This window comes from Diceros bicornis, chromosome 18 (assembly GCF_020826845.1).
Source record: "Diceros bicornis minor isolate mBicDic1 chromosome 18, mDicBic1.mat.cur, whole genome shotgun sequence".
NCBI lineage: Eukaryota > Metazoa > Chordata > Mammalia > Perissodactyla > Rhinocerotidae > Diceros > Diceros bicornis.
The window spans coordinates 39,776,592-39,800,192 of record NC_080757.1 but is presented as its reverse complement, the minus strand read 5'-3'; the positions used below and the strand labels follow the sequence as shown (position 1 = coordinate 39,800,192).

The 23,601-nt window shown below is 43.5% G+C and overlaps 1 protein-coding gene across 3 annotated transcripts in view; it reads right to left on the bottom strand.

Moving 5' to 3' along the window:
- Window positions 1-2,133: 2,133 nt before the first annotated feature.
- Window positions 2,134-23,601, bottom strand: part of WIPF2 (WAS/WASL interacting protein family member 2) — a 42,199-nt gene continuing 20,731 nt past the window's right edge. For all 3 annotated transcript variants that reach the window (XM_058560908.1, XM_058560906.1, XM_058560907.1), the window contains exons 2-8: window positions 21,913-22,044; window positions 14,943-15,075; window positions 13,897-14,013; window positions 12,897-13,553; window positions 6,216-6,425; window positions 4,783-4,884; window positions 2,134-4,545 (exon numbers count right to left, since the gene is read on the bottom strand). In XM_058560908.1, the coding sequence (XP_058416891.1) occupies window positions 4,505-4,545; window positions 4,783-4,884; window positions 6,216-6,425; window positions 12,897-13,553; window positions 13,897-14,013; window positions 14,943-15,075; window positions 21,913-21,975 (1,323 nt within the window). In that variant the 5' untranslated portion in view covers window positions 21,976-22,044 and the 3' untranslated portion in view covers window positions 2,134-4,504. The remainder of the gene's footprint in view (window positions 4,546-4,782; window positions 4,885-6,215; window positions 6,426-12,896; window positions 13,554-13,896; window positions 14,014-14,942; window positions 15,076-21,912; window positions 22,045-23,601) is intronic.

Here is a 23,601-nt window from a genome sequence, read left to right as displayed (position 1 = left end):
CTGCTAAGATTTCAACTTAAAAAGCAGTGAAGAAAAAAAGGCAACACCCACATAAAAATAGACACACACAATCTTGTATGCTCTGCCCCCACCTTCTCTTCCACACTCCAGTGTGAGAATCTGCCATGCAACACAAAGGGAAAGAATCATAAGGGATAAAAGGAAAGGACACAGGCCAGCAGGTCTCCTGGGTTCCCTGAAATCAGTGGCAAAGCGGAGTTAGGTGGCAAATGTAAATAATTACCAACTGGATCAGAATCAGTCAGTCAGCACGGCTAACTAGAACCGTGATTTTCAAAACACAGCAGGAGGAAAGGAGAAAAAAACCCTCCAGGAGCTACAGATGCTTCTGCCCAAGTCAGTATATCTGCTTTCTCAAAGGACCTGGAGTCAAACCCCTAGACCAACCTGAGGCAACAGATTTTCTCCCCTCTCTATGCCACCACTTGGGGTGGTATTCCAGACAAGAGTACACAGTTTTCAGTTTTGTGTTTTTGTTTTTCAGCAAGGTTTAATTAAACTGCACGGCATCCAGAAGAAATAAATGTACCAAAGAATCCAACCTGAGACCAGATTATACATTGTAGAGGGGGAAAAATAATCAGTGCTAACTGGGAGAGGGAGTGCTGTAATCAGAATATAACTCCAAAATAAATCATACAATAAATTATTTTTTTAAAAGAAACTGATCCACATGCAAAGATGGACACACACACACACACACACGCTCTTCACATAGATCACTCTAGTCTTTTATTCAGTGTTAACTATGCCTTCCACGCTGGTCACCGTGGGGAAGGACAAAGGTTAGACATGAGAAAAGAAGGCCCAACAACCCCTCTGCCACCAGGGGAATGAGGTTTAAGACAATTAACGAGGGAACCCACTAGGTTGTCAGAAATGAGTAGAAAGAAGGAAACAGCAGTTATTAAGGAAGATTTTAATTGCTTCAAAGAGGGAGAGAGGAAGAAAGCACAGAAATCTAACACAAGTAAAGGCACGATGAACGTGGAGTTGAATGGAACCAAACCCTTCCTTCGGTTAAACAGTTACCCTTTTTTTTTGTATGTGTTTTGAGGGTGGTTGTAGTTTTGTTTCCTTTTGCTTTTAAGAAATGGGTTCTGAAGGCAGTTAGGGTGGTTTACAGGAAGCCATCTTGACCACATAGCCAGGGACTGAGATTCAACAGGGAAAGAAAGACTACAACTGGAATGTGAAGAATCTGATTTGCAGTTGATTGCAGGTTGGGTTTCCAGAAGGACAGACAGCTCAGTGTAGTGCGATCAAAGGGCCTCAGATGCCCTATACTCCACCCCCAGAGCTTCGAAGAAGGGAAGGACCCTGGAGTCACACTTCTCCCCCACTCCCATAAGCCTACAGATTATTTCAAGTGATCAGGAGAAATAAAACACACCTCAACCCTGAGTTGCTCTGTAGCAAGTCTATTTACAATTTTTTCTCACCTCTCCCTGGAGGTAAATCTGGGTTTCAAGTTGGGAAGCTATGGGGTGAGGGGATGCCCCCAGTGCAATGGCCAGTGGCTAGTCTCCTTGCCTTTGCTAGTTGGGAGGGCTGGGGTGAATTTCTGGAGACAGCAGCCTCACATCCATTGGGTGGGGTAGCCCTAAGTGTGCTCATTCTGCGGGCCCAGGCTGTGAAAACGATGGGGCTCTGCAGCTGGAGGAAATCTCCACAACAGAGAAAATCACACCTGGAATATCAAAGTGCTTTGATCCACGTTTGGTGACCAGAGAAGAGGGGGAAAAGGAGCAGCTAGCTCACTTGAAAACCTGGAAGCCACTGCCCTGCTTCCCAGAAAGGGCAGTAAGCAAGAATTTAGTTTTTCCCACTAGCGAAAAACATCATAAAACCAAACCCACACAAGGGCTTTTAACACGGCTTCCTGATGCTTAGTTGGGCAATGTCTCTTCCTTCTGGGAGAGGATAAGGGGGTTAATGGGACTGGGCAACAGCCTCAACATGAGACCACCCAATGTTCCACTGAAGAGACAACATTCCCACAAGCAGATAAAAAGAGCAGTTTAAAAGGTGAGAAGTTTTAGTGCTCTTGCAGCCAGCCCACCTTAAACCTATATTACAAGCTTTCTACAACATACAAAATAGATTAATAACTACGAGGATCACATTCCCATTCTTCAATAGTAAATATACATGATAATAAATCTGTTATTAACAGAGAGATCAAATAACGTATAAGGCAAAGACATTTAAATAGGTACTATGTCATCAACATGTTCTGAAGAAAATCCAGCCGACTAGATCTAGGCAGAGGCCTTTTTTCATGAGGCCAAGAATATGAAAATACAATCAATACCCACGCGACACAGTCCAAATGTAGTGGAATATGAGGGGCAGCAGGTCACAGGGAAGGAAGACGGCCCCAGTGAAAAGCTGGGGTTTGGCTTTTTCTTGTGATACTTATTTTGACGCTCTGTGTTTGAGGAAAGGGGTGAAAAAGATATACTTTGATAACATTGTACAAAGGCATCAATTCCCATTTAAAAAATAAATGGGAAAATTTCACAGTCCAAGTTCAATAAGTGGTCAGTATCTACCCTGGAACTCTGCTGCAGTATCAACTCTGTACTCTCTCCTTTTCCCTCCACCAGCATCCCCTCTCACAGCTCTACTGGCTTCAGGATGCTGGGGATACTGCTGGAAGATAACTGCTAACAGATTTGAAAATAAGAATGATAAAAAAAGAATGATTAGAAAAAGTTTGGTGACAGACCTAATCATGGTTTGCCCCGAGAGTCAATGTGGTCCAGGGATGGCAAAGGATAGCAGCCCTCATACAAATAACCCAGGTTGAACCCTCTCTCATCTAGCATTGGAAAGACTTTGGTTTCACTGGGCACCATGCACAGATCCTTAGTCTGTGATCCAATAAATCGGAAAGGCCCCTAAGAGGGTTTGAGCCTACGATGCATCTGGTGAAGTTTTTTAACTGATTCTCCCTATCCATTTGAAGGAATAGCCACAGCCTCCCTGCTCTCACTGCAAGCTTTGAGCAGTCTCTACATTTGGCAAGAGCAGTCGCAAACTAAACCATCTGGTGTGTGGAGCCCAGGAGCCCCGTCCTGCTGTTGGAGAAGTCCCTGTCCCATCATCCAAGCTCAGTTCCTACTTAGGGAACCCTCATTTTCTCTGTGCTCTTTACCTAGGACTTAGAAGAAGAAGAAACAACATATTGCTGGCTGCCAAGGAAGATCAACTGGACTAGGCACACCTCACCCAAGTCTTTGTGCTTCTTGGCACCGAGGAATCTTTGACTACCCCCATAGACTTCCTCACCCTTGTCTACTCTGCTGTGTTAACCCCTGCAGTCTTGGGAAGGCAAGGGTGGTGGAGAAACGAACAGGAAGATCCTGCTCAGTCAGATGGGCCGCGAACTTCGGAACGAGTAGGCCTTAGTTAAAGTCTTTCGTAGCCCACAGAGCTGGTCCCTTCCACAAGGTGCTTCACTCTTCCCTTCTTTGTCATTCTGGAGCACCCACCAGGGGCTGAAGTTTCTGGACAGGACTGAAAGGGCCAGTGGCCTTCAGGGCCAGTCAGAAAAGACTGAGGCAGACTCAAGGTTAAGGTTAAGGCCAAGGCCCTGTCTTCCTATCTCCCACCGGAGGTTTTTGGGATTTGTGAATCTGGAATGAATGAATGAAAATAACTTTTCTCTTGGGGAGTGAAGGGGCGGAGGAAAAACATCCCTCAGTCTCAGCGCCCTGAGGAAATGGGGTAGGGAGGCCCAGAGGACTCAAATGGCTCCTGGTCCCTTTGCTTCAGAGGAACTGACTAGCTCTAAAAGGATCCCCAGTTTATTTCATCCTCTCTTTTTATTAGATGTTTAGTTCAACTGATTAGTATTTAGTGTTTATATCCAACTTATCTCTGCGGGGGGGAGCCATGGGGCAAGAGCAAAACCAAAATACCCCTAAAAATAAAGCAGACCCATTTCCTTGCCCTTTCTCCAAACTTGACCTTTAAAACAGATCACTTCTCTGCAAACTCCCTTCCTGTTTCACTAAAAATGCCCACTCCCCAGAAGTCCTGGCCATGCCAGCCTCCAACCTCCCAAATGATGAAATCTAATATATACCCACCAAGTTCCCCCCACAGTGGTAGGAGGAGGCAGGAGTAGCATTCTCCATCCTGCCCCAGTGAGTTAATTCATCACAACAAGGCACCTTTCCCCAAGAGGAAAGAGGGAGACATGGAAGCTTTTTCCTCATCTGGCTAGCAAAGCTTGCTAGAGGATACATGGATGCAGGGTTTGAGACCCCACTGTCAATATAAAGAGTCTGATCACCAAGTCCAGAGACAAGATGCATAGATGGAGGTGAGCAGGGAGGACGCTTGGAGTCTACAGGTTGGCTGCACTGGAGAAACATGTTAGGAGCTCTCATGCAGGTTTCAGGGGAATGGAAGGGACCATCTGAGAAGAGGAGAGGGTCCATCCTTTTCCTGAGGAACAGGACCAAGCCAGGCTTCACCTGAGAATGGGTGGCAGAGGCGGGGCTCCACGGGCAGCTGAAAAAAATAAAATAGAAATCACATACCCAAGGTCACCCACCAGACCTTGAACAACCCAATCATTCCTGAAATGAGAGACAGGCTCTCTACACCAACCTTTACAATTTGGGGATTATGTTTTGTTGTTTTTTTAAGAAAATGAAGATGAGGAAAAGCAAATTTTAACCTAAGAAAAGCATACCAATTCTACATTCTATGCAATTATGGAAAAACTTTCATGAATCCTCCTCTCACCTCGGTTTGTTTTGCTGGGATATATTCTCTGAAAGTGTTTATATTCTTCTGGAGCAGGAAAGTCTTCTACTGGGTGGAAAGAATACTTTGACTCAAAGTCATCTGCAAAAGGAACAGAATATTAATTCCTATCACCCTTCCTTGTGCTCCCACACACCTCTGTACCACTTGTGATCCTCCCCTTATGAGTCTCCCGTGCATTCTTATGTAGTATGAGGGCCTGCCTTGCCCTCTAAACCAAGGTGCCCAAAGACAGTAACAGCATCACTCTACATGCCTCGTATGTACAGAGGATGTGCTCAAAGGCTCTTTACATTAAGGAATAAGTCTTTGAGCTGATTCTTTAAATCTTCCCATCAAAAACCAGGCATATCACAGGAAAGGAGCCCAGCTGTTTGCATGAGAGCAGAAAGAAATACAGTTCTGTTTTTCTATAACATCATCATCTTACAGACTGTCACCATGGGAAACCAAATGAACCGAATCCACAAAGTGGTAGAAATTAACCTAAAATGGGAATATCTGTCACCAGCTAGTGAGAGAGCTGACCAGATAATTCTCTTTTGGCCCAGGTCACCCTCATTTAGCTCTGCAACACAGCTGGGAGAGCCATCTCATGACCCCCACTACCACTTTCCATGCCCCTCTACAAGAGGGCTCAAATTTTCTACGGGTGTAGCTTGATCACATTCCAAAGGACCTATCTTCAAAGCAAAAACCCTGGTCCACCTAATAGGAACAGATTAGAGCAGGCGTGGAGAAAAGTCAACCACTAAAGAATCTAAAGTGTTAGAGCTGAAAGAGACCATACAGATCTTTCCAGAGGTTCTCAATAGAGGGTCTAACGTACCCTCTGGACAACCTTTGCCTGGGGCTCCATCCCAGATCTAAAGAATTAGAATCTCTTAGGTGTGGCCTAAGACTCATTTACAACCTTGGAAAAATTCATCTGATAACACTCCTAATCTAGTCAACCTCCTCGTTTCACAGATAGGGAAGTGACTTCCTCAAAGTAACACAGCTAGTTAGTGGTTTTGGATTACTAGATAAATGTGTACACAGTGTTTTGTTTTGTTTTTAAAGGGCCAGAAAAGAGCTCTTCTTCCTAGAAGGGTATGTAATTCCTATCTGAATAATCCTAAAGAGGATACGGTTTCTGACCTAAAGGCTAACCACAGAGAATGATGGAGGGGAGCAAGAGGATGGCTTTAGAGTTAGCACAACACCTGCTGATTTTACTTCAATCTATTCCAAAGCAACCATGCCCAGCATATGGAAAGGGATGTCAATTGATGGGGCCTAGAAGTCTGAGATAAAGTCAGGAGAGGAACAGCTGTGAATGGAGGATACCGAGTGACCATCCCACTCTACAGTGGCCACTGGAATTAGTGAAGTCACCACAGGAACTGAGACTAAAACAGCTAGCTACTCACCCAAGAAAGATCGGACAGTGGTAATTGAATCTCTGTGGCCATTCCTCAGGGGTGGTGGAGGAGGAGGGGGTGGCCCAGCTGGCGTCCTGGAGGGCGGAGGTGGGGGCTTTCCTCGGCTCGGGGGTTCTGACCCATGCATTCGGTATGGTGGTGGGGGAGGGGGAGCATCCCTGGCACCATTTCGGATCATGGGTGGCGGGGCTGGAGGAGCTGCAATTAAAATCCAAAGCAGTGAGGTTTGGATGTACAGATGGTAAGGGGTAGAAGGAGAGAGAAATGGGCTAAAAGAGCACCTGGGTGCTTTCCCAAAGAACCGGGCTCTGTGAGCCTCTGAGGAGCATGTTAAATACCATTTTCACCTTCCTCTCACACCTATTTCCTTTAACATCACCAAGATTCTTCCAGAAACCAAAGTTCAGAATAAAGGTATGACCCTTTTTCATTTCCCATGACAAATCGAGTCAAGAACTCTACCTCTTCTTCCTCTTCTATTTTTTTTTTTTGTGAGGAAGACTGGCCCTGGGCTAACATCCATGCCCACCTTCCTCCACTCCATATGGGACGCTGCCACAGCATGGCTTGATAAGCGGTGCGTCAGTCCACGCCCGGGATCCGAACCTGTGAACCCTGGGGCGCCAAAGCGGAGCACGTGAACCTAAGCACTACGACACCAGGCCGGCCCCAGTCTACCTATTCTTGATGATTTTTTTTCCCGCTTTTCCACGCCTTCCTCCACAATTCAGGGCTTTCTCCCATTTAGCCTGTTCCACTGCAAAAAGCCTCCCAAACGTTCTCCTTGCTTCTAATCTCTTACCCTTCCAATGCATTCTGCATACCACCAATTCACTAATCTCCCCAAAATAACTTGCTCAAACTTTTTCAAGGGTTTTGCATTTCCTACGTCCCCAGTTGAGTCTCACCCAATTATCCTCCTTTCTTACACAGTAACCTCCCCTATCAGTCTGCCTGATCTCACCTTCTCCTCTTACTTTCTTAATTCCTAGACTGGGAGAGGTACCCTCTTCTGCATGTCCACTGTAACTCTGTATCTCTGTACCTCGCCACCACTCTACTATATTGTATTATAATTATTCATTATTATGTGCCTCTTTCCCAGTATACTGGGTATTCCTTAAAGTCAGAGCAGTGTCCATTCATGTGAATCCCCAAGCTCAGACAAATGTACAGCACAAGGTAGGTACTCAATCAACGTTTGCTGAATTAACCAAATTAGATATGCTTTGCTTTTGCGACTCTCTCACAATACTCTGAAATATGATCCCTCTTCCCTTACTACCAAATTCTACCTAAACTTTAAGATTCAACAAGTCTCATCTTCTCCAGTGATTTTCCCAAAGCAATCCACTCTATTCTGATCCCCTCCTTCTTTGCTCCCCCACAGCATATAAAGGTTATGTCACTTATTCTAGCACTGAATAGTACAGACTAAAATGAGTGATTTTCAAAATATCTATAGTAGGATTCATTTGAGGAAGTTACATATCTCCAATGATAGTCTTCTTGCTGAAAAAAAATTGGCAATACCTCTTTTGGAACTGCCACCAAACTCAGTTCATCAGACAGATCCATAAATATTATATGATGGTCACATCCCATTTCTGAGGTCGCCCCACCACCACCAACAACAAAAGTATTCGTACCTATGGCTGACTCCGCTTTTTGGCTGTTTTCAAAAGTCAAATTCACCCTTAAAAGAGAAAAATTTGCCACCAAGTTGAAGGTAACGTCAAAAGCCTATCTGAAAAAATGGCAGCATCACTGCAATAGGTTCTAATGTGTTTAAATTGTATTACTTTTATGCTTTACATTAATAATAACAGTAACTACCATTTATTTGGTATCCATTATGTTCCAGGCACTCTCCTGGGCGCTTTATATGCATTAAATCTTAAAAAATTCTTACAGCCACCCCTGCAAAGTATGTGGTATTGTCTCCATTTCACAGATGAGGAAACTGGGACTCAGGTCACAGAGCTAATACAAATAGACCCAGCACACATCTGCTCTTTCCAGCACCCCCACACTGCTCCTCCATAACTACTGCAAGTATTACGTATCTTATCTCCCCAACAAATATACAGTCCAGCGAGATAACAGTGCGTCTTTTCGTACTTAGGCCACGTCCAATAAATAGTAGTTACCTAAATAGTACATGGAGAGACTACTTGGCTTAACAGACAACACTGTTTTAGTAATAAAAGTACATCTTATTATTCCTTCTGAATTACTGTCAGAATTTCTGTAGAGTAACTGTAGTTAAGCATGTAACAGTAATGAGGTGATGTATATATATATATAAGGAATCCAGCACTGTAGGCCCAGTAAACGTTAGTTTTTGCTTCCTATAAGACACACTCAGAATGTCAACTCTCCCTCACTCTTTTCAAGGTCTGTTTAAGCATGTACAGCAGCCATTAGAGGCAATAATTAAAGAGAAATCTCCTTAACACCTCCCAGCAGATCTCTGAGCCTTGTTTTCATTCCAAATCTGCCCAAACCAAAGGTCTTTCGGGTCATCCTCAAAATATCTCCCTAAAACCCAGATTTTGGAGGACCCTGAGACTTTGTATGTATTCCTAGGGCAGGGCCAGACAGAGTAAAGCAGACAGGGTTAACCAGGCTCAAAAAGATACCAGCTAGACATTGGGCAGGCGGCAGTGATTAGAGCCAACCTGGACGGGCAAAACAGAGCAGGGCCAAGAGCGACCTGCTTGGCTCCTTCGGCTCCCTCCTTCAGGGACAGTCATCCCAACCAGGTTCTGCCATCTCCAATAAGTTTCTGAGCTCTTTGTCATAACCGGTTTTAAGACTGTTTCAAGTGACAGAATCAGAACCCAGGACCCCAAGAAATAACCAGTTTGTAAAAACCCTTGGGGTGGGAGATCACCTTTTATAATCTAAGATAAACCCAATTTTGAGGAAAGCATGATGGTATATATTCTTTTGAAAAGAAAAAATTCTCTTAAAAATAGACAGTGTTTTCGGCCAGCCCCAGTGGCCTAGCAGTTAAGTTTGGTGTGCTCTGGCAGCCCGGGTTCGGTTCCCAGGTGCGGACCTACACCGCTGGTTGGTGGCCATGCTATGGCGGCAGCCCACCTACAAAACAGAGGAAGATTTGCAACAGATGTTAGGTCAAGGCAAATCTTCCTCAAGCAAAAAGAGGAGGACTGGTGATGGATGTTAGCTCAGGGTGAATCTTCCTCAGCAAAAGAAAAATAGACCGTGTTTTATTCTGCAAAGGAAAAAACTCAGGAAACAAACTCTACAGACCAATAATGTGGTATTTTTTTGCTCCCTGAGCACCCTGGAAAGGCAAAAGACTCCATGCTCTTTCAAATGTAAATAATATGAAAACAAAAGTACATTATCAAATAATATGGTCATAACATTATTTAATAACAGAGATAAGTCCATGAACTACCTGGAAGCCCTTTGCATGAAACCACTCATGTCCATCAGCATACTATAGTTTACAAAGCACTTTCATACATACCACCTCTGAAAGTACTGTGAACACCATCTCACAGATGGGGAAACAAACTCAGAGAATCAGAGTGATTTGCCCTATATCACACAACAAATAGAGCCAATACACAAAAGATCTCTGACTAAAATATCTCAGTTTTTTCCAGTGTGTCACTCTTAAGAATTGCTGCTCTGTTTACTGATAAGGAAAGCAGGCTGAGGCCTCTGCCAGCCCTCAAAGTAGGTGATGCTTAATGGACAGAAGAACAAGGCTCATAACTTCACATTTTTCTAAAGAAACCACAGAGAAAGAACTGAGAAGTGGAAAATAAGAAGTCTGCACATTTAAAACTACTCAGCTCAACCCATAGAAATTACATTTTTCTCTGCTTCTATTCCTGGATGGGGTTGGAAACATATGGGCTCTGCTCAGATAAAGGGTCTTAAAAAAATCCCTAAATAGGGCCGGCTCCATGGCTTAGCGGTTAAGTGCGCGCACTCTGCTGCTGGTGGCCCGGGTTCAGATCCCGGGTGCGCACCAACGCACTGCTTCTCCGGCCATGCTGAGGCCGCGTCCCACATACAGCAACTAGAAGGATGTGCAACTATGACATACAACTATCTACTGGGGCTTGGGGGGGAAAAAATAAATAAATAAAATCTTAAAAAAAAAAAAAATCCCTAAATTAAAAATTAAAAAATTTTAAACCTAAACTTTGTAGAATCAAAGGCCACTTTAGGACTGTATCCTTATGGCTAAAGCCAAGGAGATACGGGGTCAGGAACGCAGCAGGCTGCTGCATGACTGCCTTATGTCAGACTGCCAGCTCCTGGAGTACAAATCTCTATGTACCTAACCAAACAGCAAGACAAGTTAACGGGCTTTTAATACGTGCTTCCTGAGGACATAACTTCCTAACCAATGATCTATACCTGCAAAGACTGATTGTTTAAAATAAAAGCTCAAAAGCCATGTGTGGCTGAAAGCCCAATGATACAAGAGGATATGGAACCCAAAATTCCTGGTTCTAAGAAAGCTCCAGACAGCTGCCATGGTCTCCTTCACCCTCTCATTTCAGTCATGCTATTTTGTAAAAAGATTATACAACCTTGTCTACCTTTTCTAGGGTTCCTTAATCCCCTCCTCACCCAGCTTAGGACCATGGCCCATTGTTACAATCACTCCCTTACACACTTCCTTGCCCAGCTCTCCCTTATAGTCACACGTGCCTAAAAAATGCTAACCTTGGTTAAATACAACTCTACCCCTACTTAGTACCTGCAAATGCAAAGCTGAACACACACCGAGCTAATCAACCTCACTTGAAATGTACGGCCTCTAATCTCGAGTGGCCCTTCCTGTTGCTGGTTATCCTAGCACACTTCCCTACTCCGTTCACTCTCCCACGCTCCCAGATGACCACTTCAGGCCCTTTTCTCTCTCTCAAATCTCCCTCTCCTTCCCCTCCCTCATTCACAGCAGATGTCCTTGCTTTCTATTTCACCAAGAAAACAGAAGCAAATCAGAAGAAACTTTCCACGTGCTCCTACCATTGCATCCACCTACCCACTTGCTTCTATGCCTATATGCTTTGCCTTCCCGCCAGTTACCATAGAAGAACTGTGTTTTTATCTAAGATCAAGCCCTTACCTACCTATGGATCAGATTCCATTCCTTCTTGCCTCCTCAAGGACATTACTCAGGCAATTTTCTCCCTCTCTACTGGATCATTCCACCAGTATACAGACACTAAACTCTCTCTCATCATGGAGGGAAAAAAAATCCAACCCTTAATCCCACATCCTCCTCCAGCAACCATTCATCTGCACCCCCTACTCCCCTTTGCAGCAAATTCCTTAAGGGATTTCTATATTGCCATCTCCAATTCCTTTCCTCCTATACCTGCGTTCTTGAACCCATCCCAATTAAGACTTCCATCTTCACCCTTCCTCTACCACTCCACTAAAACTACTCAAAAGGGGCCCATGTTGTTTGGGGGTCCCCAAAAATGACTCCCCTATTGCTAAGATCAATGTCACTCTCGTCTTCAACTTACCTGACTATCTGCAGCACTGGACACAGCTGATCAGTCACTCTATCTTGGAGTTTTTCCATTACTCTCTTGGTGTCCCTCCCTCATTCCTCACTAGAGGTTCTTTCTCAGCTTCCTCTGCTTGGCGCTCTTCATCTCTCTGACCTCAGGCCTCAGATCTCTTCTCTCTATACTCACTTCCTAGGTGATCTCACCCAGCATGTGGTTTTCAATATCATTCAAATTTCTCTCTCTAGCCAGACCTCTCCTCTGAACTTCCGAGTTTGACAGCCAATCACCTACTCATTATTTCCTCTTGGATGTCTAACAGGCATCTCAAATTTGACTTGTCCATACCTGAACACCTACCTTCCCCCAAACCTGCTGTGGTCCTACCCATCTGCCCAGTTTATTGCAAAAGCCTCCTAAGTGGTGTCCTTTTGCCACCTTTGTTCTCTTGCAGTCTGTTCTCAACTCAGGAGCTGGTGATCTTTTTAAAAGATCAATCAACGCTACTCCTCTATTCCAACCCCTTCAGTGGCTCCTCATCTCACACAGAGTACAACCTCAAGTCTTTACAAAGTCCTACAATGTTCTCCCGTGGAAACCCAGCTCTTTGATTTCCATATCCTGGCACTTTTCCCCTCAGTCATTCTAGTCCTGCCACAATGGCCTCCTTGCTGTCCCCAGTCTCCTGGCCTTTGCATTTGCTTTCTCAATGCCTGCTTAGCTTACTCCCTCACTTTCTTCAGGTCTTTGCCAAACGGTCACTTTATCAGTAAGGCCTTCCCTGACCCTGCCTCACTCCCCATTCCCGCAACTGAAAATATCATCACTCCATCCCTACCCCAGTATATCCTATTCCCCCTCTCTGCTCTGTATTTCTCTAAAGCACCTACATACTACATATTCATACATTTTTTACTAATTTATTTGCTTGACTATCCAGGAGAACAGGAATTTTTTGTCTTTTCTATTTATTGCTGTTTACCTAACAACAGAGTCTGGACACATAAAAAGACACTTGATAAACTTGCTGAATGAGTAAGTGAATTCTTATTCTCTTCAATCACTGAAGGAGAGCTTTGGGGAAAAGGGTAAAGAGGAAAGATAAACTCAACTTTCTGTATGATGGGGAAAAAAGGTGCCTCCAGGCACTTACCTGCTCCCCGACTGGGAGGGTCTCGGGCTGGGGGAGGAGGCCTATTACTCTGTAAAGAGGGGGAGGCTGAGGTGGGTGGAGGAGGCGCTAGGCCTCTGACAGGCCCCGGTGTCTTCCTATGCAAAGAATTGTGTCTCTGTGGCAGCTCAGGGGCTGACTCATTAGTGGGACTGGAGGGTCCATTGGGGACCCCAGGAGGCTGGCGGTAAGGCGGAGGAGGAGGGGCCAGAGACTGGCCACTTGGTCCCGTTCTAACATTCACAGGGGAAGGAGGTGGTTTGGCTGGGGGTGGAGCAGGAGGTCCCTCTCGACCAGAGTGAAGCCTTTGTCCAGGTGTGGGCGGCAAGGGTTTCTCTCTGTTGTAGGCTGGGGCTTTGTTGCTGTGCATAGGCAGAGGTGTAGAGGGTGCATTGGCACGCCGCCCTGGGAGTGGCGGAGGAGGGGCAGAGGAGCTGTGCTTCATGCCCGTACTGCTGGTGGTATTAGGCCGGGAGAGGTCCGGTAACGACGGTCTCTGCTTCCGGGGCAGTTCTGGGAGGGAGGCTCGGCTGTTGTCGGTATCATCTTGAGGGCGCCCGCTGGCTGTAGACACTGGAGGCCTTGGAGCAGCAGCTCGGGAACTGGGGACTTGTAGAGCTGGCTTACCAGCTAGGTTCTCTACAAATACACCAGACAGCACTGGATCAACAGAGCCAGATATATGTTGGTCAGTATCCCTACCTCACCCAGCCTCCTAGTGCAATCTGCACGGCAGCAGGGAAAGGAGCTGTACAGCTCTGGGTTTTAATCTGGTTTCGGGCTCAGAGCCCATTAATCAATACTGCTGATATAAGCTGAATACATTTTTATTTAATTCCTCAGCTTTTGTTTCATTCCACTCTATAACTCCACTCCTCCTTCCACACCTCCTTCCTCCCACCTCTACCACACTCCTCAACCCCAGAGGGCCCACTCGGGACCAGTCAGAAATTAATGCGGTAAGAAAGTACTTATCAGGTACCTGAAACATCCTTGGCTCCCACAGGTCGGAGCTTTGGCACCCCTCCTTGGAAGAGACCTCCCTTGGGCTGTAGGGCAGCTGCTCCAGAGCCATAACCACCACTGCTTCCTTTAGGTTCTGGAAAGCATACCATGAGGGTTTTCACTTCATATACTCTGACCTGATGACCAAGTCAATTCTGAGGAGAAACCCCTCCTCTATCTGGGTTTTAATTTGCAAACAAATCAATCTTTCTTTTGCCTTTCCATTAAAAACAAAAGCTAGGCCTCTCTGCTCCACAGCTTCGTGTGGGGATGATACTCTTTGCTGTGATGAAAGAGACAGAACAAAAGAAACAAGGAGCCAATCTTCCCTTGTTCAGGGCAGAAGGATAACCAGGATAAAGACATGTTCCATAGAGTTCTCTGGGCTCTCCTCTCCAAGTCCCAGATGCTAAGGGCGCCAATGACTCAGGGACCCAGGTGTGAGCAAACTCTCCCGAGGCCTACCAGAATGGACACTTGTAGCAATTATAAACACCTCACTGGCTTTAGCTTAGCGGTTTTTAGGAACGTGGTGGTCTCCTCAGAGAACAGCCAAAGACGTGCCTTAACCAGCACCAATTACAATAGGAGATAGGAGTCTTAATCCTGAGAATGCTTCCCAAAGGTTAGTAAGAAATTTCTAAGTTATTCAAATGAACACGGGGCCGGCCTCATGGCTTAGTGGTTAAGTGCACGCGCTCCGCTGCTGGCGGCCCGGGTTCGGATCCCGGGCGTGCACCGATGCACCGCTTCTCTGGCCATGCTAAGGCCGCGTCCCACATACAGCAAACTAGAAGGATGTGCAGCTATGACATACAACTATCTACTGGGGCTTTGGGGGAACAAATAAATAAACAAAGAAATAAAATAAAATGAACAGATAGGAAGACAGGCAAAGAAAACTCTCCCAAAGGACAAAACTCTCCCAACTCAAGGCCCAACAATAAAAATGACAAGCCAGTCAAGTCTCCACGTCAATCCTGGGATCCCGGTGGTTCACTAGGAAATGAAGCTGAGACTCACTCTCAAGGATGGGAGCACTCCGATCATTAATGTTGGTCACCTTCTTCAGCTTGGTCCCTTTGCAGATGTCCTGTAAGAGGGCACCTCGACCCCGCTGCTCTTCTCTACTCAGCTTGGGCAGCTCTGTGTTTGCCTGGAGGAAGAGGGAAATATAAGTTCATCCTAAATAGTTTCCTTGGGCCGGCCCCGTGGCTTAGCGGTTAAGTGCATGCGCTCCGCTGCTGGTGGCCCGGGTTCGGATCCTGGGCGCGCACCGACACACCGCTTCTCCGGCCATGCTGAGGCCGCGTCCCACATACAGCAACTAGAGGGATGTGCAACTATGACATACAACTATCTACTGGGGCTTTGGCGGGGCGGGGGGGGGGGTGGGATTGGCAATAGATGTTAGCTCAGAGCCGGTCTTCCTCAGCAAAAAGAGGAGGATTAGCACGGATGTTAGCTCAGGGCTGATCCTCCTCGCAAAAAAAATAAATAAAATAAAATAAAAAATAAATAGTTTCCTTCATCACAAGCTTGGGATAAATACCTTAAGCCAAACTGGATGCCATAAGATGCCTCTCTAACCCAATCAGGTATGTGCCAAATGACAGTAGCAATGTGCACTATCACTCTTCCTCATCCTTTTTCTCCTGTCGTACCTTCTGTGAAGGGTATTGGTCTCCCTCCTATTCAGAAGCTTCTGACAGGAGGCCTATTCTAATACTTACTGAGTACCTACGTGCTAGGCTGTGCATTAGATGCTTTATATCTATCATCATCAACAAGGCAAACATTCACTGAGTCCCTACTATGCCTCAGGTATTGTGCTAAGAACATTACTTGCATTATCTCAATTAAATCTTGAAATATTCCTATGAGAAAGGTACTATTATCATTACTCATTTGGAAAGTGTGGGCCAGAAGCTGAATAGTTTCCCAAGGCCATGAATCCAGTAAATGGTAAAGCAAGGATCCAAACCAGACAGTGACTCTAAAATTCATACCTTATCTCACCTAACATACCTTATTGCCTCCCTATTACTTCAGTTTATCCTCTAAATAATGTTATAAAATAGGTTGTATTATTCCCATTCCAAAGAAGAAGAAATAAAAGTTTAGGAAAATTAATGCCACATGATTAGTAAATGTAGAGCTGAGATTTGAATGCTGGTCTGACTGTGTCAAAGTCCATGCCTTTTCCACTTTCCCTACTGTCTCTTTCAACAACAATCATATTTCAAGTCCTTCATCCTCTACCTACCTCTTAAATGTCATTTCACAGAGTTCTATCCTTAGTCTCCATCTAAATATCCCTAAGGAAGCTCATCCAGTCCCAGGATTTGAATACCACCTATAAGCCCCAAAATCTCAAATCTTTATATCTTGTCCCCACTCCTTGACCTGAGCTTCATGCCCATATATGCCAATGCATACAGGACATCTCCAAATGAGTTTCCTACACATACCTAAAATGCAACACATCAATATCATGTTCCTTACAAAATTTTCAAATTAAAACACCCAAAAGAATTTTTTGGAAACCAGTAAAAAATTATTCTAAAATCCATCTGGAAGATTAAACATTTGAAAAAAAACTATGAAAATGGCACTTGCACTACTAAAAGCTAGGACCAACGACAATAGGAGCACAGGGACAGACAGCTAGATAAATGGAACAAAACAGAAAGTCCACAAGCAAGCCTAGGTCTATATAAAAAATAATAAAAGTGTATTTCATCACTGCAGAAAGCATAGATTTTTAAATACAAGCTGTTAATAAAAACTGGTTAATTTTTGGAAAAAAATAATACAGTTAAATCCCTGCCTTGTAGCTTACTCTCAAATTCTAGCTGAATTATAAAACGTAAATTAAAAAAAATAAACCACAGAAATACTACAGTAGTCCCCCCCCTTATCTGCAGTTTCTTTTTTTTTACAGTTTCAGTTACCCATGGTCAACCGCAGTCTGAAAATATTAAATGGAAAATTCCAGAAATAAACAATTCGTAAGTTTTAAATTGCATGCCATTCTGAGTAGCATGATGAAATCTCATGCTGTGCTGCTCCATCCTGCCCAGGACGTGAATCACCCCTTTGTCCAGTATATCCACACTGTATACGTTACCCACCCACCTTGGGTTATCAGATTGACTGTTGAGGTATCGCAGTGCTTGTGTTCAAGTAACCCTTATTTTACTTAAGAATGGCTCCAAACTGCAAAAGTAGTGATGCTGGCAATTCAGATATGCCAAAGAGAAGTTATTGTTGTTAATCTCTTACTGTGCCTAATTTATAAATTAAACTTTATCATAGGTATGTACGTATAGGAAAAAACATAGTACATATAGGGTTCGGTACTATCTGTGGTTTTGGGCATCCACAGGGGGGCGGGGGAGTGCAGTGTCTTGGAACGTATTCCCCCACAGATGAGGGTGGGACTACTGTATATAAAAAATTAGGTAAGGGGAAGGACATAAAAACTAAAATATAGGAAAGCATGACAACTGAAATATAGGAAAAGACTGACAGACTTGTTTATTACAAATTATTTACTTAGGAATATAATAAGTAGATGACATCCTGGAAGGAAAAATCATCTATGATGAATGTAACAGACACAGAGTTAGTGTCCTAAATCTGTAGAGTATTAACATATAAAGATGACTTATAAATCAATAGGATAATAAGCAAAGGATATGAACACCACATGAAAGAAATCAAAGAGCCAGCAAATATGAAAAAAAAATTTCAACTACAATAAAAAATGCAGGCTAAAACACAGTATCATTATTTACCAATGAAGCTGGTAAAGGTTAAAACTGTAATTAAAGAGACTGTCAGCTTCATGAAGGCAGGGTCCGCTGTACAATGCCTGGCATACTGAGGATGCTCAAAAATGTGTAGAACAAATAACCATCCTATGGTGGTCACAAGGATTCAGGGAAACAAGTACTCTTTTGTACTTCCTAGGGTAAGATAAATTGGTATGATCTTTCCAGAAAGTAATTTATGTATCAAACACCCTTAAAAAGTCTAGCATAAGAATTCTACTTCTAAGAATTAACTTTAAGAAAACAATTGGAGAAGTGCACAAAGATGTTAATAATAGCAAAAAAACCAGTTTATAATAGCATAAAACTGAAAATAATCTAAAAGTTCAACCAACAGGAACAATGATGGTATAACCATACAATGGGATGCCAGTTAAACTCTTAAAGATGTAGAAGTAAATATCTTGGGCCGGCCCCGCGGCTTAGCGGTTAAGTGCACGCGCTCCGCTGCTGGCAGCCCGGGGTTCAGATCCCGCGCACGCACCCACGCACCGCTTCTCTGGCCATGCTGAGGCCGTGTCCCACATACAGCAACTAGAAGGATGTGTAGCTATGACATACAACTATCTACTGGGGCTTTGGGGGAAAAAAATAAATAAATAAAAATTAAAAAAAAAAAAAGTAAATATCTTTACATAGCAGTAAATGTTTGACACAATCAAGTAAAAAACATTGTAAAATAATAAATACAGCATGATTCGTTTTCTCCTCTATAGAAGAGGACTAACAATAGAACCTATCAAAACTATCTAGGGTAGTTTTGAGAACTAAACGAAATATAACACTTTTCAAGAGCTTAGCACAGTGCCTGGTGTATAATAGGAGCTCAGTAAACAATTAGCTAGGTTAATTTGGATTCCAAATTTTATATTTGGAAGAAAAAATGGTAAACACACAGAAAATTTCTTGAAGGATATACACTGATACTAGCAAACGTAATTTCAGGTAGTAACTCTTTGTTTATTTGTATTTTCTAGTTTTCCCACAATAAATATATAAAATTTATAAAATGTTAACAAAGGTTAATTACAGATAGTTTAACATTTTCTATTTTTATTGGTATTCTAATTTTTTCCACATTTTTAGTACACTAAAAAAATTTTTTAATGATATCACTAACCATTTAATGACATGATAAGCCATTTACAATGTACTAATGAGTAAGAAAAGCAGATTAGAAATCAGTATGCATATAAAGCACAACCTCTTTTTTAAAAAAGTAGATAGATAAAAGAGAGGGAGGAAGGGAAGAATATATACAAAGCCTGTTATGAATGGTTGGATTATGGGTAATTGCTCCTTTTTGCTCATCCATAGTTCCTTCATTTCTTGAACATATTACTTTTGCAAAGAGAAAAATATTATTAAAATATTACTAAACATGTCCAAACTGAGCTCATATCCTCCTCCACAAACCTGTTTCTCTTTATAAATAGCACCATCATTCAATCAATCCCCCAAACTAGAGTCATTCAAATCTCCTTCCTCTTCCTCACTCTTCCGTCATCACTCTTTAAGGTTTTACTTTCTAAGCGTCTCTCATCTCCTCTCCATCCTCACTGCTTTAGTCCAGAACCTCAATTTTCAGTTGCAACAGGCTTCTGTCTCTAGTCTCGACCTCCCTGTCTCCAGTCTCAGCCCCTAAACTACTGCCCATACTGTTAAGAACGACCCAATCAGATTACCCCTGCTGCTGAAAATATACCACTTCCCTATCATCATTAGAAGAAAAATCCAAACCCCAGCCTACTCCCTCCTGCTTCATCTCTCACCACACACCCTTTTCAAGCAATAATCTAAACCTTTGTGTGCTTTCTCACAAATCAGCACCCTTCCACAGTCTACTTCCTCAACTTCAAGTGCCCTCCTTCCCTCTCCTCTTTCTGGCTAAACTCTACTCATCTTTTAAGACTCAGCTCAAGTATCACCTCCCTACTAGAAGCCTTCTCTGACTGCCTCCTCTCCCTCCAACCACTAGGTGAGGTACCCTTCTTTGTGGCCACATTTATTCCTGCACAGTACGGAATCTGCCTGTTGACTTGTCTGTCTCAGTCACTGCACTGGGAGCCCCTGAAGGCAGAAACTGTCTCATTTCTGGGCGATGGTATTACAGATGATATTGTTTGCTTCTTTTTTGCTTATCTGCATATTTCTTTTCTCTTTCTTTTTCTTTTTTTTTTTTTTTAATAATTTATTTATTTATTTTTTCCCCCAAAGCCCCAGTAGATAGTTGTATGTCATAGCTGCACATCCTTCTAGTTGCTGTATGTGGGACACGGCCTCAACATGGCCGGAGAAGCGGTGCGTCGGTGCACGCCCGGGATCTGAACCCGGGCCTCCAGTAGCAGAGTGCGCGCACTTAACCGCTAAGCCACGGGGCCGGCCCCTTTTCTCTTTCTTTTAATTATGTAAATACATTATTTTTGTAAAAGAGTCAAGCAATATAATATAAGTACAGAGTAAAATTATCTGGATTTTTAAAAATTGTATGCCTAGCCAAGTCCCTGACACACACTAAGCTTCTAGTAAAAGGCTATTGAGTAAATGACTGAGACAGCATGATGCAGGGCAGTAAGCCAAGAAGTTATAGAGATCCAACGATATACTTTGGGTCCTTGAATCCCACTATAACCAGAACGGCTCTACTTTTATCTACTTATTGAGCTTCCACATAAAATTTCATCATCCAAAAGGAGGGTTCATACATCCTCAAACAAAATGTCTGAAAACCAGAAGTTATGGGAAAAAACAAGTTTGCAGACCTGAACTCTAGTCCTACTTCTGAAATAAATTAGCTATGCAAGTCACTTTTCCTCTTTAGGGCACAATTTCTCATCTGTTAAACACCTAACACACACACACACACACACACACAATTTCTCATCTGTTAAACACCACACCCACACCCACACCCACACCCACACCCACACCCACACACCCACACACACACACCCACACCCACACACACACCCCGGGATATTCATTCTCTAAAGTTACTTTTGCTTCCAAATTTAAAAAAAAATGAGATAAAGCACTCAGGTTGCTTCTTTATCACGTGACATCAGATATCACAATCCAGATATAGCAGCTGGCCATCCGTATCCACAGGTTCTACAGGGGCAGATTCAACCAACTGCTGATCGAAGGGTCTACGATGGGTGAGTCTGTACTGAATATGTACTGACTTTTTTCCCCTGTCATTATTCCCGAAACAATACAGTATAACAACTATTTCCATAGCACTTCCACTGTATTAAGTATTATAAGTTATCTAGAGATGATTTAAAGTATATGGTAGGGCCAGCCCCATGGCTTAGCAGTTGAGTGCGTGAGCTCCGCTGCTGGCAGCCCGGGTTTGGATCCCAGGCGCGCACTGATGCACCGCTTCTCTGGCCATGCTGAGGCCAAGTCCCACATACAGCAACTAGAAGGATGTGCAGCTATGACATACAACTATCTACTGGGGCTTTGGGGAAACAAATAAATAAAAAATAAAATAAAGTATATGGGAGGATATGCATAGGTTATATGCAAATACTAAGCCATTTTATATAAGGGATTTGAGCATCCATGGATTTTGGACCCATGAGGGTCCTGGAACCAATCCCCCGTAGATACCGAGGGACAACTGGAAAAGTGGCTGCCTCCTTGGTTCAGAAGCCACACTGTTTTTTTTCTCCCATTATCGAACCTTTAAGTCTTCCTACAAATACATTTCATAAACTCCTTTCTTTCTTGATGGGGTGGTGTTAGACTTGAGGGACTTGGCTTTAAAATGAACTGATTTGGAGTAGATGAGAAGGAGATGAAACGATAGCAAGAAACAACCATCAGGAATTGCCATCCCTTTTCTCAAGGATGCCAGAGAAAGGACCTTTATAAAACACTGACCTTTATAAAACAGTTTGAGGAGGGAAACACTAGTTCCTACTCTGATGCCACCCGTCCAAATCTCCATTTAGACTGAACCAGGACAAGAAAACTAGATAAGCCACTATAGTCTTAAAAGGACCTCTCAGGAATCACAACTACTTGATGAAAACAGACTTATTAATTCTCCATCTTACTACACCACATCTTTGAGTATGCTGTCTTATACCAGGAAGCCCTAAGTATTCATTAAGGTTTTGAGATAGCCAGGTGGAAGGATTACCTACCTGGTTAAAAGTGGGAGGTGGAGGAGGACCAGGCAGGGGTGGAGGGGGAGGAGGAATTGGCATCCTTGCCCTGCTCGCAGTTGGCACTGCTCTCTCTCCGTTTTAATTTGCAGCTTTAGGTCACTCATATACCTGCAAATGAAACAGAAACTCATTAGAACAACTTTGCCATTAGAGACACTGAGTACCCAGAACTAGAAGACTGATTATGACACCAGAGAGAAACTAAGCACCTCATCTCCTAGTCCCACTGTGATATAGTCCAGGGCTTGGTAAACTTTGCTGTAAAAGGCCAGATAATAAGTACTGTAGGCTTTGTAGGAAATATATAGTCTCTGTCGCAAATTATTCTTGGACAACTTTTTTTTTCTCTTTTTTTTGTGAGGAAGATCAGCCCTGAGCTAACATCTGCCAATCCTCCTCTTTTTGCTGAGGAAGACTGGCCCCGGGCCAACATCCATGCCCATCCTCCTCCACCCTATATGGGACGCCGCCACAGCATGGCCCGACAAGCAGCGCGTCGCTGCGCGCCTGGGATCCAATCCGGCGAACCCTGGGCTGCCGCAGTGGAGTGCGCGCACCCAACCGCTTGCGCCACCGGGCCGGCCCCTTGACAACTTTTTTTAAATTAATAAACTTTTCTTTTTTAGAGTAGTTTTAGGTTCACAGCAAAATTGAACAGAAAGTACAGAGTACCCACAGACCCCTGTTCTCCCCACACACGTACAAAGCCTCCCCCACTATCTAAGTCCTGCAGGAGTACATCTGTTACAAGTGATGAATCTACATTGACACATCATTATCACCCAAAATCCATAGTTTACATTAGGGTTCATTCTTGGTGTTGCACATTCTATGTGTTTGGACAAATGTATAATGACAACTACCCACCACTGTAGTATCATACAGAATAATTTCACTGCCCTAAAAATCCTGTCTCTGCCTATTCATCCCTCCTTCCCCTAAACCTCTGGCAGCCACTGATCTTTTTACTGTCTCCATAGTTTTGTCTTTTCCAGAATGCCATCTATTTGGAATCATATAATACGTTGAAATCATATAATATAACTTTTCAGACTGGTGTCTTCCACTTAGTAATATGCATTAGAGGTTCCTCCAAGTCTTCTTATGGCTTGCTACCTCATTCTTTTCAGTGTGGAAGAATATTCCATTGCCTGAATGTACCACTGTTTGTTTATCCATTCACCTACTGAACGACATCTTAGTTGCTTCCAGGTTGCAGCAATGGATAAAGCTGCTATAAATATCCTTGTGCAGGTTTTTGTGTGGACCTAAGTCTTCAGCTCACTTGAGTAAATACCAAGGAGTGTGACTGCTGGATCATACGGTAAAGACGTTGGTAATAAACTACCAAACTGTCTTCCAAAGTGGCTGTACCATTTTGCATTCCCACTAGCAATGAATGCAAGTTCCTGCTGCTCCACATCCCTGCTAGCATTTGGTGTTGTCAGTGTTTTAGATTTCGGCCATTCTGATAGGTGTGTAGTGGTATCGCATATATCTTCTTTGGTGAGGTGTCTGTTCAGGTCTTTTGCCAGTTTTTAATCAAGTTGTTTGTTTTCTTATTGCTGAGTTTTAAGAGCTGTTTGTATATTTTGGATAACAGTCCTTTATCATATGTGTCTTTTGCAAATATTTTCTCCTAGTCTGTGGCTTGTCTTCTCATTC